The following is a 17199-nucleotide window of genomic DNA, read 5'->3' on the forward strand; positions in this document are numbered from 1 at the left end:
AACACAAGCCTCTGCTTGCACTGTTCTACTCTTCAACATTTAATCCAGTATCCCTTCCTGGCCTGAAAAGCAATTCTGCTTAAGGTCTGTAGTTCAGTGGCCTTCCAGACGAATGACCTCACCAGGACTTCTCAAGACAAAGGCTGGGTTAATAAAGGACAGTCAGCTGCAAGATTCAGTGCATTTCCCCAGCAAGGGGGATCCAACTTTATTCAGGCTATCATCTTTCAGGCATAACATACCCCTTCTCTCTAGGGAAATGAGTAATAGCTGGGACCAGGGCCAGGATCTAGGCAAGCGTACAGTGTGTAGAGGAATGGAATAAACATCCCCTAACCTGTTACTCCAAAGCAAATGGCATATGCAATCGTCCCTCTTAGCTAAGTTAATTATATGAACAACTTATGCCTGAGGGGAAGTAATTGCTCAGCATCTAGTAGATGGTATGAAGACACAAAAGAAGAAAGTAGCCACTTCATAAACCTGCATGGCCTGTGCTTAAGCCCAAGAGTTGAAAATAGAACTTCAGCAGTAGTTGAAGGCTTCTTGCTCCCCTATTAAATACTTAAAAATTAATAATATTAGCCAAAAAAAAAAAGACTAAAATGTTGTAATTTCTGTAAACCTCTACTTCAGGTGCTTGTTTGAAAATACCTTCTGCCCCATGTCTTACAGATTTTGCTAAAAATCAGATAACTCCTAAATCCCCTATAAATGCGTAAGTCGGGGTGTTTGCTAGACAAGAGAGAACAGCAAAACAGTCACTTGGCCACAGCTGAGATTAAAAATAACTTTCTGCTCCCTCTTGGATCAGGCTTTCCCCCTGCTCCTGATAGTTCCTGCCGTTCTAGGCTTTGAAGTCAGAGATTACACTACTTGTACCTTAGTGAAAAACCTTTATTGTAGAAAGGATACACAACTCAGTGAAGCAGTAATTAAAAAAAAAAAAGAAACCGAGTCAGCTGCTATACTGGGAAGTCCAAGACTGCAGAAGTGCCTAAAAGCACATAGAAATCCATTCATTTCAGAGTGAGACTGAGCCTTAAGAGCACCATTCATGCAGAGACTGCAGGATTATGGAAGGCAAAGGCGTATGACACACTGTGGATAGCAGGCCATTACAGACATCAATTAACTCAGCTGAGTTGGCTTTCCCAGTCTGTATTTTTATTTTGGCAAAGAGTGACTACCATCCCATCTCCCACCTCATTCTGCGAGAGGAAGGGAGGAGAAGAATATCTTTAGAATAACTACTGTGTGCATCTACCCCCCTGTTCAGGACCAGCTCCCAGAAGCAGCCAATAACTGAATAAACTTAAGACTGGTGTAGAAGGCTTCCCATCCAGAAAGAAAAGGCTAAAAAACTAAATAACATTGCTAAGGCTTGAAGTCAAGTCTTTTTTTGTATTTAAAAGGAAAGACTGGATGGAACAAATGCATCTTTTGTTTTAGCACATGCCAGCATCTAGTCTAGTCCTCCCATTTGTCACCTCAGCACCTTGAAAAATGCTGTGTTTGTCTAACCAAAGTTAGGAAAAATTTTCCAGCTCTACTATACAGCATTCCTATTCCCTTAGAGCACAAGTATGTGCAATCTAGATCTGAAATAAAATAAATAAATATAAAAATAAATTTAAAAGAGCTTCAAGACTAGAATGGCATTTTCAGTGGAAGCTGATGGACAACTTGCCTCATCAGAAGCCAAATTTGTATGGCTGCCAAGAGGAAGGAGCTTGAGGCATGCCAGCTGTTAAATCAGTCATCTTGGTTATCATTATAGCAGGTGAGTTTTCTGTAGAAACTCAGCATCATACTTTGAAACACACAGTACGTTCAACGGCAGTGATCATGCAGCTTGCCTATTTCAGTGTGATGGTACTAGGGGAAGCACTACAGGCCAAGCAGCTACAGGCTGGTAAGGAGCAGGTCACAGCCAGCAATTCAATTAACTTGCACAACAGGAAGCCTACTGAAAGCAGATGGTATCCTACTAAGGCTTGTGTTCTCCTCCTTTAAATGGCCCACAAAAGGCTGCATCTGCATTTGGATGAACCACGGATATGCCTGCAAATTCTTAACAGTACATCCAATAAGCTTTTATTACTGAGGTGGTGGCAATGGGAAAAGAAATTGCTCTGTAGCAACACCCTGCTTTGCAGACCGTTTGCCAACACCTCTCAGATACTATTAGAAGCAGGACACGTACCTTTATCTACTCTTAAAAAAAGATTCTCTCCGAGATGCTGAACTGTTCTTAGAGCCTCTAAGAGATGCCTCAGAGAAAAGGAACCAAGGCCCAGTATATTTCAGGGTTATCCTGTGCTTCACAGAGCAGGTGGCATACAAAGCGCTAATGATAAATCTTAAAACTTTCTTTTTGTTATATAAAACAAGAGTTGTTCCTGTGTAAGTGTTGGTTTCAGACCTCTCACCCCTCCCACGTAATTCCTCAGGTGTGAGGGAACCCACTATTTTATGGCTTGATGCTATTTCAATGCTGAGTTTAGAAGACTTAGCCCTAAAGAAACCCAGCTTTTAACTAAAGAAATACAGCTGCAGAAAGAAATAAACATCAGTTAACTCAGAAAGATAACTGGAGATGGCAGTCATGGGAAAACAGCTGCTGGAGAGAGACCTCATAAGGAAAAGGCATGGAGAAAGATGACCTCAAGCAGCAGCCAAGTTTCGTTTATTAAGAAAAAGAAAAAAAGTGGAGCAATTATATTGTTTACCACTCCTCCCATCTCCCATGTAATTGGGAAAACTGATTATAAAGGGCACCCTCCTGAAGTGATGAACTTAAAACTCTGAGAAAGCGAAGGAAGTCCAACTTCTATCTAAATAGCATAACTAAAAACATCCTAGCAGCTGTGGTGCAGTCTAAGCTGTTGTCCAGCAAAGATACTTTGTCAAATACGTGTTTGCCTCTACAGCTGCACACTCCTGCAGTTTATAAGACTGGTAACAGGGTATGTGTACACACCACCAGCAGTCTCTGGCATCCCTTCCCCTAAGTACCAGTCTCCTTGAGCTCTACAGCGCTATCAAGATGGTGTAGATGATCCTACCTCTATGATACCTTTCCTTTCTGAGTATAGCAGATATTCCTGTTGTTCCACTTTCGTAACTGTTTACAGACCTCTGTAATTCATCAGAAAGCTGTGCTAATGACAGCTAGTCATGCATTTAGCTCAGGAAACAGTGTTAAGAGCGACATCTGGAATCTCAGTTCTGTGTCTTTCCACGAGTTACTCATTACCACAGCCTCTTTATTATATCACTCTGTGCTATTCTTAAAGCATCACAGAACACATTATTTTCTCCCTATAAATATATAATAGTTGCTATTTTAGAGGTAGGGACTCTTTTCCACCCAGCCCGCCTCCAAACTTCTATAGTACCCCACAGCCAGAAGCACTCGCAGGTCTCCAGATCCATTTGATGTTCAACTCCAAACTGCTCTAGAACACAGTTGTTTTTTCTTTCCTGAAACAGGCCAACTCTGTAAGGGTCTATACCGCAGCTTCAGGGCACTGATCAAAACCACCACAGCAATCAACTCTACAGCTCTGGCTTTGTGTGTCGCTAGCAGTGGTCCTGCATTTCTGCAATAGTTTCATCTATGAATGCCCAAGGAAGCATATAAGCCACAGCTTTGGGAGCTACAGGTCCCTCTGGGCATTTTCTAACCTTCAAAAAGAAGAATCAAGAGGACTTGCAGGCACTGTCTTGAGGTTTCTCAGCACGTGACTCTATATCCAGTGTTCAGCTACTGAACCATTTCAAGTTCATACCATACCATTTCATGTATTGAAAGAGAAAGCATTAACTTGACCTGTGGAACAGTAGCTTTTTCAACAAAATATAGCTGGAACCTTAAAACCTCCCTGAGAGATGCCTTAACACAAGTTAGCCAAAAGAAAAGTCAAGTCTTTGGTTTAAACAAAATGGAAGAAGCACTTGTGATGTTGAAGCACAGCTCCTCTGCCTCAGTTACATCCCAAGATTGGCAGGGTGCTTCGGCCAGCGCAGGGTCTCAACAGGTGGGTAGGAGGGCTGCTTTCACACACACCCCTCATCAACTGACCGTCAGACACAGCCAGCAATTACAACTGAAGCAGATAGCCCTAAGTGCCAACGCTATGGGTCACAGTGGTTTTTGTTTTGCTTTTGGTTGGTTGTTTTTAAACCTGTAGTGTCTTCCAAGTCTCCTATTACAATGTTAGCAGCTGGTGGCAGTTATCTGCAATCAGGCTGCTTTCTGTCAACCTCTTTTAAAGAGGCAGAAATAAACATGGGAGTTATGCTGGCAGAAAATAAAACTCTCAGTTCACTGATTTCCCCTTCCTTCACTCCCTTTACAAATACAACCACTTACAAAATCGGAATAAGGGTACTTGCAGAAATTAATGCAACTGTCAGATAAACACAGCCATAGAAATACACAGCTCTGCATTCCTCCCCATGTACACACACCAGTGCCACGCCAGAACCGTTACCTGTGAAACTAAGGGCAAACAACGCTGCAAACTTACTCACCCCCAGACTGCTGTTCACTTATACAGACTCCTGCATTTTATCCCAACTGGGGTAGCAAAAGCCATCCACACACCAACAGGAAAATACCACAGCACCTGGCAGGGGCAAGAACGGAATCTGCAGTCCTTGCATAATCACATGGGCACAGAACACAATCCCCCTGCCCATCACCCCTTGTTTCTGTACAGTTTACAGAAGTGAAATGTCAAAGATCAGCAGTACTTGCTTTCTTTGGGAGAAGGGGAAGGGTTCCTGAATGCAAACCACTTTGCAAACTCCTCTGGGATTCTGGGATGTGCTGGGAGACAACAGCTAGGCCCACTTCTTCCCTCTCTTCAACCCTCATTTACTACTACCTTGTGTAGCTGATTTGTCCTGTCCTCTTTCACATACCAACCAGCAAAGCCATGTTGGGCAAGTCCTCAGAGGGTTCAGCTGCCAGAAGCACAAGGTGCTGCGATTACTTTGTGGTTTTCTCTTAGATCAGAAAAAAAAAATTTTTCAATAAAGAAAGTAACGCTTAAAACATAAAAGTCCCCCAGTATAACCCAGGAAGAGAGAACAGTACTTCAAGTCTCCTCATACCTTCCTACAAAAACCAGAGGTGGGACCAGACTTCCCTACCTCATTTTTGAACAGAAGATTGATAATGTTTCTGTCAATATTGCTCCCATCTCTCACAGAAAAAAACTGAGCACCAAATGTCAGGCTGAACTGGGGAACCTGCCCTAGGAACAGGTACAGTTCTATTGGTTTTGTACTGGCCAAGCCTCTGCTGACAAAAGTACACTGACAGAATGCAAAAGGTACACTGGGATCCAAGCGACTGACAATCTCACTCCAAGTTAGTTCTCCCCTCCCTCCCAACACCTGTCAAAAGACAAAAGTCAGTTGTACAGGTTCTACCTACCTAAACATGGCTGGCTCCAGAAGAAGGCAGTAGCATGAACTTCAGTCTGGTGCAGGAGGATGCCACAGGTTGGCTATCTGACCCCTGGCAGGCTGAATGGGAATAGGAAGGGCACAGAGAAAGAGCAGGGCAAGGGACAAGTATCAGCTCTTCCATCTGACTGCTCTGCTGCCTTTCACATGCCTTCCACTTTCATCTCTCTCTTGGAACCTCCCAGAGCTATAGCCTCCTGGGTTGTCATGCCTTACAGGATCATTTTTTCTACCCAATATTCATAGGAAAAATATTTACAATCCTTCCAGTAAGTGCCAGACTAGGCACCGTTCTAAGACTGCTCGAAAGGAAGGGAGCCTTCCTCAAGGCTTTTGCTGCAGTTCTAGAGCTCCTGCGGGTAGCTCTGTAGAACCCCTGGCTTCATTCCTGGCAATCCCATTCCCTGGTCCATCAGTCACAGCAGGCAGCTTCTTGTAGAAACCGTTCAACTACACAAACCCTTCTTCCAGGAAGACAGCCCTTACACATTATTAAGTAAAAGCCGTTTCCAAGCAGAGAGCAGAGCCAACACTTTCAAAGGCAACATAACAACTAGTCCTGGAAGGAACATACTTCATAAACCATCACTGAGAAATTAAAAGAACCATTTTTTTGGTGTGAAAGACTGAAGGTGTATATACATCCCCTACTCCCTGGTAGCAATTACCTAACCAGAAGTAGGCAGCACTGCCCCTCTCTTTCCCAGCTGCTTGAAGATCTCACACAGGGACAAATAAACATGGGAGTTATGTGGGTTCCCGCAGCACTAAAACATCTGCTAAACAAAGCAGTGGAACAAGGATCCCTTTAAGGGATGGTAATGCCTGAATACACTGGAAGCCCACGGGGAACACAGCTCAGGTTTGCAGAGACCCACAAAACACCAACACAAAAAGCACTCCAACTTCCCCATGCCTGATTTTTGTGAAGGTGTGAGGGGAGAAAGGGAATTTTAGGGCATGACAGGGAAAAAAGTTTTCTTGCAAGCAGGTTGTGCAATCCAGAGCTTCAACTGCTGTACTCAGAACAGCTTTTCTTTAGGGAAAGGGAACCAAAACTAACCCTCTCTGAGGCTGGAGATCTCCAAGCCAAAGCTAGCCAACAGGCAGAGATGATCAGATGAGCAAAAAGGATTTGGTAAGCCATTTGCCAGCAACAGGACATCTTCAGAGAGAAGGGAAAGGCGGCCAAGCAGCTTCAGGGCTCCATCCTTGTACAGCCTTCGACCTGACAAAGAAAACAGAAAACAACAGAAAGAAGCATCAGCCAGAGATGGTGCTGTAGGTTAACTCTATACACTCACAGACGGATGCTCGTTGACACTTTCCTATTTGTTCCCTGATGAACGAAGACAGCCTGCACAAACACTGCATGCACCTTTGAGTCTAGATGTGAAAACAGTGAGCATCCTGTAACACTGCTGTTCCATGGCTTCATATTCTTGCAGGCACAGGAATCAAGTATGTACTAAATTCACCAGGCAGTTGCTTACATGGGAAGTTCTTTTCATGGTACTAAGTCCCAGTGATAGCTTCACATTCTCCCCTCAGGAGGAATCCATCTCTTCATTCCTAACCTCCTCCCCAAAACTGATTCCAACACGATCCAAATCAGCCGAGAGACAGTTCCTGGATGCAATTACATGCAGTCTTTCACCAACGTAACTCCTGTTTCAGGTAGCAGAGGGGTGGTGCCATGGTAAGGTAACCCAGAGACACCACCTTCTAAGGCCAGTGTGTGGTCTCAGTCAGACAGAAGTCCAAGCCTTGAACTTAAGAAGCCAGCAACGCCTGTTACCAGGAGCACAAGATACTTATATAAAAGAACAGAATTCACCCTGTTCTAGCTTCCTCAAAAGTCTACGTGAACCTAAGCTAAGCAGCTTCAGTTTTTCCACAGCAAAAATAAACAGCGTCTTCTCATGATACTTGAGCAAATGCTGCTGCCACTTAGTGCATCACTTCAGCCAATGTCACACCGTGTAGATCCACCCCACCAAGCTGCATTCTGGCATGGCTCACAGCCCTCTCCCAACATCACAGGGATAAGCCCCGCACCGCCACACTCACCTCCCCTGTTCCCATTCTCCACAGGCTCTGCTGAGTAGAAGATATAATCAACAGTGGCTCCAAGCCCCATGGGCATCGTGGTGACCTCTGGGCGTCCCTTCTGTGGCAGGAAGTGGCTGTAGACAGAAGTCAGCTTGAGGCCGTGCTGGATAACACCTGAAGACCTGCACATGAAGAGCCACTGTTTGCCAAGGAAGGAAAGAGAACGATGCAGTGTTCAGTACTGCAGTCACAGCTGAATTTGGATGTTCCCTTGCTGATGCAACTGACCAAACTGTTTCTACTTTATGAACAGTCCTTCAGAATCATTCACTCCACTTACACCAAAACCAAAGCAGACTATGAACTTTCTTTGTCTCCAATACCCAGTTCTGTCTATGGCCTTCATTCTTGACTTCACCAGCACGATGCTGACAGAACAGTGCCCAGCTGCTGGGACAACCCTAGGTGGACCTGACCCTTCCAGACAGCTCTCCTTACTCTCTTCCACCCCCACATTCCTTTCAGCCTTTACTTCAGCCAGATTTTCAGTGCTCAGGAAAGCAAGAACGGGTTTGAAGAGTGGGGCCGTTGAAGGTGCACCAAATTACCTTGGGACAAATGGCTGGGGATCAGGGTCTTTCACCATGGCAGCAGGCTTGGGCCAGTTTGCAGGGCGGTCTGCAAAGGAGCAAAGAGATTCCAGCCAGACCTACACAGATCGTGGAACAGGCTGCTCATCCCAAGTCTGAGAAGCTTCTCCTGAGACCAACGAATCTTTTTGCCCAAGAAGAGCAGATAGCTTCCAGTCACAGGCACCTTAAAGAAAAATATTCACAGGAAACCCCAACTCTAAGACTAACAGGAACATCCTGTGAGCAGATCAGTGCAAACAACTGAGAAGTCATATTCTATCCTGCTAAGGACATGTCCTTAAAGCATTTAATATTATCAGCGCTCAGGGTACTTCAACCTTTGCTCTCAAAGGAAGTTCATTTGCCTTAGCCTACAGCTTACTCTAAGGGTGTCTAGAAAGGCAGAACAGGCACGGAAAGAGCAGAACCCGCCATGCCACAAGGCCCAGAGGTAAGGCAGTGTCTACTGAGTACCAGCCTCCAGAGACATCTATGTTGGGGCCACTGTGACATTACAGTCTTCAGGTTTATTCTACCCCACCAAAAATCCTGAGGCAGAAAAAAAGCAAAATATTTTTTTATATATATATATATATATATATACACACACACACATATTTCACTTTATAAGAAACAGCCTCTAAAAGAGGCTGAATCTCAGTGCATCTCAAGGAACACAGTCAGCATGTAAGAGGGTGGTAAGATTGTACTCCTCTGAGCTCTCGTGGAATCCATTAGTAACCACACACCCACAGAAGGCACCCTTCTGCCTTCCCCTTTTCTCACAAGGCATTGCCTCCACCTCACATTTTCATCAAAACCAAGCTAGGAGAGTCACAAGCTGAAAAATATTCCATTAATACCTGGTTTAGCATCTGTCACACCTTCCAAGAGGTCCAGCTGTGGTGGTCGTTCACAAGCAACATCACAAAAACGAAACTGGAGCAAGAAGTCCCGGCTGTACTTACGTCTGCCTGCAGAGAAAAATACATGTTAAAAGAAGAAAATAACTGCAGCAAAGTCACATCTACAGGGAACATCTGCACACTCTTTAGTCCTTTAGACCTCTTAAGTTTAAGAGAGGTTTTTGTGCCCAAGCACCCTGACCCCATGAGAATGGGAATCACTTAATAACCTAAATGTAGAACAGAAGAGATGAGTAAATGTAGAACAAAGCACAGTTATTGTTACCCCCTTAGCTAACGCAACAGTCATGGTCAGCACCTTGATGAAACAAATCATGTCCCCTCTGAGACAAGGGACTTCAAAGCAGACCAGTTAGTATGCAACTCAAGGAAATGTCTGCCAAAAAAGAAAAAACACCTCTAGAGATCATGTTGAATACAACTTCTACAATCAAGATTCCAACAAAAGCTATTTAGTGTGGGCTTCTTTTTTTTTTTTAATCCTAAGGACAGCAGAGAACAGTCATGATAGTAACTAGGCCCTTAAGAATGATTTGCTAATAGCGGTGTGCAAATACTGCCCAAAACTGCTCCCACAAACACGTGCAGCTGAAAGCTGTGGCTGCTGAACATGGTTTACAACTGCACAAAAGCCTAAGTATGGGAATATGAAAGAGAGAGGGAAACATTTAGCTCCTGACTAGAGAAAGAAAATGGCAGAAACTGGGCTACAGCAATAGACTCCAAAAAAATTATAACCAAGGAAATGGATAAAAGAGAATATTTGCTGTCTCATGCAACACACGCCCAAGCCAGAGACAGCAAGGGCCACAAACTGTCCATCTTCATCAAATTCATGTTCTCAGCGCACACTGGAGCTCACCTGGTTTCTTTGGCTGGCACAGGGTGACATATTGGCAGTTGTCTGTTACACCCAGTGAGCTTGGCCACAGTGGAGTCAGCAGTTTCCGTGAATACCACTGTTGGGAAAAGTCTTCCTGACCAGACACCTGCAAGGAGGCCAGAAACAGGGAGAGGAAATATCAGCACACCGAGCAGAACTTTTGCAAGATAGAGACAATGTACATACATACACTTGCCAAGAGCAAGACAGGAGAATGCCCTCATAGAAAGGCATGACCTAAACTATTCAGAATATGGTGCAGATATAACCCTTCAGCTGTGGGGGATAGATACAATTAGCTAAAAGTCACTTGACCAGATACTTTGCAGGCATCTATTATTGAACTGATGATTTAGCTTGAAAGCTAATGTTGTATTTGATCATGGATACACAGTAACAGGTAACAAGAAACTCTAACACAGGTGCTCATTTCAAACCATTTTCAGATCAGACATCCACATAAAATTTCACTAAGTCTTGGTGGAGTTGTGCTTCCCTACACTTCCAGTCACGCAAGAGCAAAAATCCCACAGAAAGGGAAAACAAGGACCTGAAATTAAGTGGTCTCTTTTTAACTGGTCTGCCTCAAGAGAAACCAAAAAAGCGGTGGCGGAAACAACACACACACATTTGTCGGTTTCTTTCCCAGCAGTACTGGAGGCATCGGGGAAGGCTGCTGAGTAACTGAATTCAGGATCTGGACTACCTCCTTACAAGAGAAAGAATGCAGCCATGCATTTCTCTAGCAGCACGCAATAAAGAACTACCCAATCTCAGTTCTGGCTGGTACCTACCTTCCAGGCTGGCATCCCATGGTAGGAAAGTTCACCGTTCCGGATGAATTTGTAGAGTGGAGAATCAGGTACAGAGTTCAGGTCTCCACATAAGATGACAGGATAGTGGCTGCCTTCAGCAGTTCTTGCAACCTTGTCAATCTCTGCTAGAAGCAAGGCCATCTGGGCCAGTTTGATATCTCCCCGCCGGGGATTGAACAAAACATGAGTGTTGGCCACACACAAAGGACTGACTGCCTTCAGATCTAGGCCCTCTGGAAGCAGAGGCTGTAGCAGCAGCACCAAGCCCACGTTATCCCGATTGAGGACATCTAGGCCAGGGCGGAAGTATTCTATGGGGCTGAGGCTGATCAGCTGGAACCTGCTGTGCTTATAGCACACTGCACAGCCATCTGTCTTCGTCCCAGTTCTCCGTTTATAGACGCACGCAAAGCCTGAAAAGAAACCATCACCTATTAAAAGGATTATCCAGTCACTACTTCAGGTTCCCCCCATCTGCTGGGGAGTTCAGCAAGTCTGTGTAGCAGAAGAGGTTCTCACTACATTTGGGCACAGCATTATACCCAATTCTCAGTTATATTATACCCAAATCACAGTTTACCATTTATCGTTGAGGACATTTTCCCTCTTCTTGTCCTTACAGGACTCTGATCTGTCAATTCTGAGAAAGATCAGTTACAAAACAAAGGGTAATGGTCTAGGCAGACAGTTCAAAAGTAGGGCCAGCAGTCACCCAACAAAGACGATGAGCTCTCTCAAGACCAAGTGCTTTGAAGACGTTAAGTAGGAAGCACTGCTTGGCCAGTTCCATGAACTGGAGGTACAGACACACAAAAGCAGGACATACCCATCTCCTTGAACGCCGGTTCCAGCTGCTCACAGTAATGGTTCTCTTGCACCTCCTGGAGACACAGAACCTAGAAGGAAGGCAGAGACCTCACTCGCTCCACCATTATTTGCTAGTAACCACGTCCACTCACATGTCAACCCTGCAACCAAGAAGGTCATCACTGCAACTCTGTCCTGTATTCCCAGATTGAGAGCAGTAACTTTCTGGGTCACATTAATTTACCACTCAGTTTTCCAGTGATGAGGCAGGAGATCCTTCATCAAAGAGGACTCAAAGAATAAAGTCATGAAGTCCTCTTCCATGCAGGCTTCCCCTCCTGTGCTGCCTCATAAACCTGGTTCTTTTCTCCCCAAACACACATTATCTCTTCTTCCTCTACTTCTGCTGCTTAAAGAAGTTAAGCCCTGCCATCAAAGTATGACCATTTTCTACAGTAACACAGTAAAAGCAAGAGACACACCAAAAAAACATACACACAAGGCCTCAAGTACTCTCAGAGGAATCGGTGTTCAGTTACCAAGCAGGCAGTATCTTCCCAGGACTTCCCCCCCATCTTTCCCTCCCCCTAAATACTGTTAGATCAAACAAGGAATTCAAATTCTGGTGACACTGATGTGGGAAGGGCTCTGTCATACTCACATCAGGATCCCAGTGCTGGATCTCCTGCAAAAGATTTGGAAGGCGGTAGTTCCAGTTCAGGATGTCTGGATGACAGTGTAAGTAGAGTTCAAAGCCCTGCTCCACCAGGTCCTGAGCAAGGATGTTGTAAGACATGACTCGAAATTCGAAGAGAGGAGTGTTTTTCGAGACCTCCTCTAGCATACAGGGCTGGACAGAAAGATCTTCCCAGTCTCTCCATAAAATCTCTATACGCAAGAGACAAAAAGCCAAGTTACAGCTCTGCTGGGTACCCTGCTGATAATTTTGTTCTCCTTGGGATGCAGGAAATAGCCATTTTCATTCTCTAAGCCAGGGCGTTCTACCCTCTGAGCAAACCCTCACCTGCTCTGGTTTTCAGGTGCTCTTTTTGCCTTTGGATAGTTGTCAATGGGGACGGCATAATAGTCCAGAGTCAAGCATACTGAAACACTTGACCAGTTTTGGGGTGCTTTTAACATTATAAAGCCAGCACTTGAGAACACTTCCTGGGAAATGAACATATATTGATGTTCACACCAGACAATCTAATAGCACAGAGACTACTAGCTGTGACCAGCCCTCCCTCAGCAAAAACTCACTTTATAGTTTTCACTAGCAGATCCTGTCAATTCTGCATGGACAGATACAATCAATGTCTTACTGAAAGCAAGCACAGACACAATAAACTGACCACATTCACTACAAATACAAATCCCAAACTGAACGTTAGATTCAGGGCTGTTAACTACTGACCATGGTAGGGTACCTCTGTCAGGAGAGGACAAAATTGTACTGTATCCTGAATGGGCCAGGCTGGGGGCTTCACTGGCACTGGCTTTGCATCACATGCTAAACTCCAGGCCAGCACAGCTGGGTCTTCATTCTGCACTTCTACACCGATAGCAGCACAGCCAGCTATCTGGTGATCCGTCTGTGGCACCACAGTCGCCCAAGAGGCGCTGCCTGTTACAGCCACTGCTTCCTCTGCTGGTGATTTTGCCAGTTCAGTCACTGCATCATCTTGCGGTTCTGAAGAAGCCAAGCCGTGTAGCTCTGTGAGCTGCTGACCAGGGCACTGCGTGACTTCTGGAGCTGAACTCAGGTCACTGAGGCTAGTCATCAATAGCTCTGAACCTTCTAACCAGTCACTAGTGAGCGTAACTGATACTTTCCCCACTGCCGGAACTCTCTCACTGTCTGGTAAGTTCCCTGCTCCTTCCTCCAGCCACTGCTGGAGAAGAGCTTCTTGTTCTTCTGGGACTGAACTTCCTCTGGTCGCAGCAAAGACACCTTCTATCTGGGTGGACGTGCTCTTCGCCAGAAGCACATTCTTTCGACAGGTAAAGAAAGCATCTGCCATTAAAACACACAAAACCAACATAAGACAGAAGGAAATCCTTTCTAAATCACTCATTTTCCTATAGATTTGCTGTAACACTGTGCAATACAACCATTCAGTACGGCAACCCAAATAAATGACTTCTCTGAAGAAAACCAGTTACAGTCTGAATAACTTACCCTGCCTCCTCCTGAATGTGTGGCCACAGTCCAATTCTAGTAACACTATTCAAAGTCACTGAAACTATACAGGATGGCAATGGCTTTACCAGCTCTAGGGAATGCAGTTCTAACTTACGCAGCGCCACGGCCCATCAGCCAAGCTAAAAGGCCTTGTGGAAACTATCAGCACTCAGCAACAGAGGTAAAGGCACAGTCTGTAGAAGTTAGCTGATGGAGTGTATGGGCTAAGAAGCCAAGCTCTTGTAGATCACCACTTGGAGCAAGTTTCTTCCCAGGGACTGAGTAAGAAAGTAGTGCTCAGCTAAAAGGATAAAACATATCACAAAATGTGTCAGAGAAGAAAATCTGTTCTGTTATTAAGACGTAAAAAATAGACACAGAGGGACCAATGTGTGCAGTCAAGAGCCTTATTTGAGAGAATATACGCACAGAAGAACTATGGATCACCTGATGACTGACATCTGTAAACTTACTAAGTTAATGACTTACTAAGACAAAGTAAGACATTAAAAAAATCCCTGTTGTTAATGTCACGCTTCAATATATGAATACTGGTGGGGTAAAGCAGAAAAAGACTGGGACTCTTTATTTGCATCTATACAAGAGTTGATGGCATTTACATTTTGCTATGAATTCTGTGCAGACACTACTCCCTACCATTGACTAGCAATTTCTGTTTCTACAAATCACTTTTTCTCTGCTGTCACTGTGCCAGTCAGCCACAGCAGTAACATACAGGAGTCAGCAACATCCCTGTGCGCTTTTACTGTACACTGCGCGCCAAAGCTTTCTGTAGGTGTCAGAAACGGAGCTTTACAAACCACAGTCCCCTCTGTAGTTTTGTAACTAAGCTGACGAACATCAAAAACACCAACGCACCAAGGTAATTATTTTCACACAATGCCAGCCAGGCTGTGACAAGAGCCTGTTACTGCAGAACAAGAGCTGAATGTGAGAGGACTCAAGCTGCTCGCAGCAGCTGCCACAGGCCCGGGGGCAGGTTCGGGCAGAAGGGCGGCTTTGCCCCACCGCAGTCACCAGGGGCTGTGAAGAAGCAGCAGGGTCTCGGAGCTCTGAGCAATGCTGATGCGCACAAAGCCCACCCATGAGCCACCCGCAGGTCCTTGTGGAGGCACAGGCCTCCGCGCAGCGCAGCTCCACAGATCCGCCCTGGCCTGCAGCGCAAGCGCGGGCGGGAGGCTGCAGCCCCACGCACCCCGCCACCTGCACTGCGCCGCAGCAGCCGGCAGCTGTCCCCAGCCCGGCCCCAGCAGCCGCCCGGCCCCAGCAGCCCCGGCCCGGCACCGCCGCCCGCGGGCAGCGGCCCCGGGCCCGCCCGCCGCGCCTCTGCCCAGGCCGGGCGACCCGGCGGGCCGCGGCGCTACGCGAGGGCGCTGGCTGCCGGCCGCCCAGGCCCCCCGGGCCGTAACGCCTCAGGCCGGGCCGCGGGGAGCCGAGGGGCACCCGCCCCCCGCTCCTGCCGGCCCCCGCCGCCGCCGCCGCCACCCGCCCGGGGCCGGGTTACCTCGGAGGGCCCGGAGGAGCCGCGCCGCCGGCAGCAGCACGTAGCACAGCACGGTGCCGATCATACCGCCCGGCGCTGCACGGCCTCCGCCGCCCCCGGCCCGGCCCCAGCGAGGCGACGCGACGCGCCGGCCCCGCCTCAGCAACGACCTGACGGCGCGGCCGCGGTGCGGGCCCCGCCATTGCGCACGCACTCACCGCGGCGGGCCGGCTCCGCGCTGGGGCCGCGCTAGGGACGGCCGGTGCCTAGCGGGCGGCTGCGGCCTGGAGGGCGGCTACGGCCCGGCCTGACGCTGCTGTGGGGCCGCCCCCTCGCTGCGGGCCCGGCCGGGGTGGGGCGGCCTGGGCCGCTGTGGGGCAGGGGCGCGGCCGGGGTTCGGGAGCTGTGACCCCGGGCGGGATGACGTGACCCCGGGCGGGATGCCGGCAGCTGTCTGGCCCTGCCACCCTGAAAAATGCGTTTTCAGACGCGCACCTGCCATCCTGCAGAAATCTAAACAGAAAGGAAAATTTCCAGGAGTTTTTTCCCACCTGGAAAGCCACGGAGCAAATAAAGGCCCATTTGCTCCGGATGAGTTAATAATTACACAGGTTTTGCAAACGCGGGTGACAACAGCCAAGGTGCTGCAGCCGGGTGCTGGTGTGACGGTGAGATGCGGGCCAGGCTCCCTCAGTCGTAGCAGCCCTGCAAAACCAGCCCCTCACACCCCGCTGTCAGCATGCCGTGGCCTGTGCAAGCCGAGACCTGTTGCGTGCTGAAAGCGGACGGTTTCATGTGAAAAGAGAAGTCCTGGTTGAAGTCCATGTTGTTAATGTTTTGCTTCATCCCATGTTCAAATGTGTACAACACCCAAAGGCAAACAGATCACACTGAATGCGGCTACAGCTTTTTACACCGAACAGGCTCTTCTAATGTGGGATCTCGGTGGCCACCTTCCAAACTCTAAGATGGGCACTTGCAACGAAGTCAACACCCATGCCAACCCTGCCTTTTGTGCTGACGAGTGCAGCCAAACTGCTCCCTTGTTGACCAGCTGCTGTCTCACAGGTTATACTGAGACCGAATAGTTTTTGGGGGACAACCTGCCTCTTTCTTACCCTATTTGTGTACGGTGATTAGCAAAATGGCCATCCACAGGTAGTATGTGAGCTGATATTATAATGTATATAAATAGCCCCACCAGTCTCATTTTCAAATCCCCAGTTATAAAACACGGCAGAGCATAGACACAGTGACTTGTCTCAAGTCTCATGGATGTCCCACAGATGCCTCTGGCAACGCACAGAACTGGGCTGTGGTCTCCCATCTCCTGCTGCAGTAAGCAAATCTCTAGAAACCATCGTTGGTTACTAGTCAGAAAATGGAGGGTGTTCTCCAGAGGAAGGATCTGCAACGTTAAGGGCCGATGACTCGGGCAATTAAAACAAGGGTATTCTTTAAAAGGAAAGGTCTAAGAAAGTGTCTTCATACCCAACCCACATTAAGATAACCAGACTGAAATCAGAGAAGAATGTTAGCCGGTGCCACAAACAAGCAAGTATGCAGATAGCCACAGTTGTTTGGCCTACACTAGAAAAAATATTTACAAACTTTGGCAATAAAATCAAAGCTGACAACGATCCTCTGCTTCAGGGTCAAACCTTCCACTGGCTTTTGTGGCATTTTGTTCTGTATCTGAATATAACCCTACCATGGTCTCTAGTGACTGGACTACTTGAGAACTATGAGAACTATGTAGAAACTTGGGGAATCAAACCACCAAAAATACCCTATCCTTGGGGAAATGGATTTTGTCTTCCTCTCCGTACAGCCCATATTACACCATGTAGGCTACATAAACTTCAAAGTGTGTACAAAAGATTAGGTTCACTGAGCATCACCCATAACGGAGAGATT

General features: G+C 46.9%; 1 protein-coding gene across 5 annotated transcripts in view; it reads right to left on the reverse strand.

Moving 5' to 3' along the window:
- The window catches only part of ANGEL1 (angel homolog 1), a 31597-nt gene extending 15747 nt beyond the window's left edge, over positions 1–15850 (reverse strand). The window contains exons 1-12 of one of the 5 annotated variants that reach the window (XM_037395471.1): positions 15304–15438; positions 13011–13610; positions 12258–12484; positions 11616–11685; positions 10769–11202; positions 9954–10080; positions 9029–9139; positions 8142–8211; positions 7552–7715; positions 6545–6709; positions 5450–5541; positions 175–5016 (exon numbers count right to left, since the gene is read on the reverse strand). In XM_037395471.1, the coding sequence (XP_037251368.1) occupies positions 5450–5541; positions 6545–6709; positions 7552–7715; positions 8142–8211; positions 9029–9139; positions 9954–10080; positions 10769–11202; positions 11616–11685; positions 12258–12484; positions 13011–13610; positions 15304–15367 (2124 nt within the window). In that variant the 5' untranslated portion in view covers positions 15368–15438 and the 3' untranslated portion in view covers positions 175–5016. Of the gene's footprint in view, positions 1–174; positions 5542–6544; positions 6710–7551; positions 7733–8141; positions 8350–9028; positions 9140–9953; positions 10081–10768; positions 11203–11615; positions 11686–12257; positions 12485–13010; positions 13611–15303; positions 15439–15777 lie in introns of those variants that run through there. The other 4 variants (XM_037395472.1, XM_037395473.1, XM_037395474.1 and 1 more) reach the window with 4 other exon arrangements.
- Positions 15851–17199: the final 1349 nt, after the last annotated feature.

Source organism: Falco rusticolus, chromosome 7, assembly GCF_015220075.1.
Source record: "Falco rusticolus isolate bFalRus1 chromosome 7, bFalRus1.pri, whole genome shotgun sequence".
Taxonomy (NCBI): Eukaryota; Metazoa; Chordata; class Aves; order Falconiformes; family Falconidae; genus Falco; species Falco rusticolus.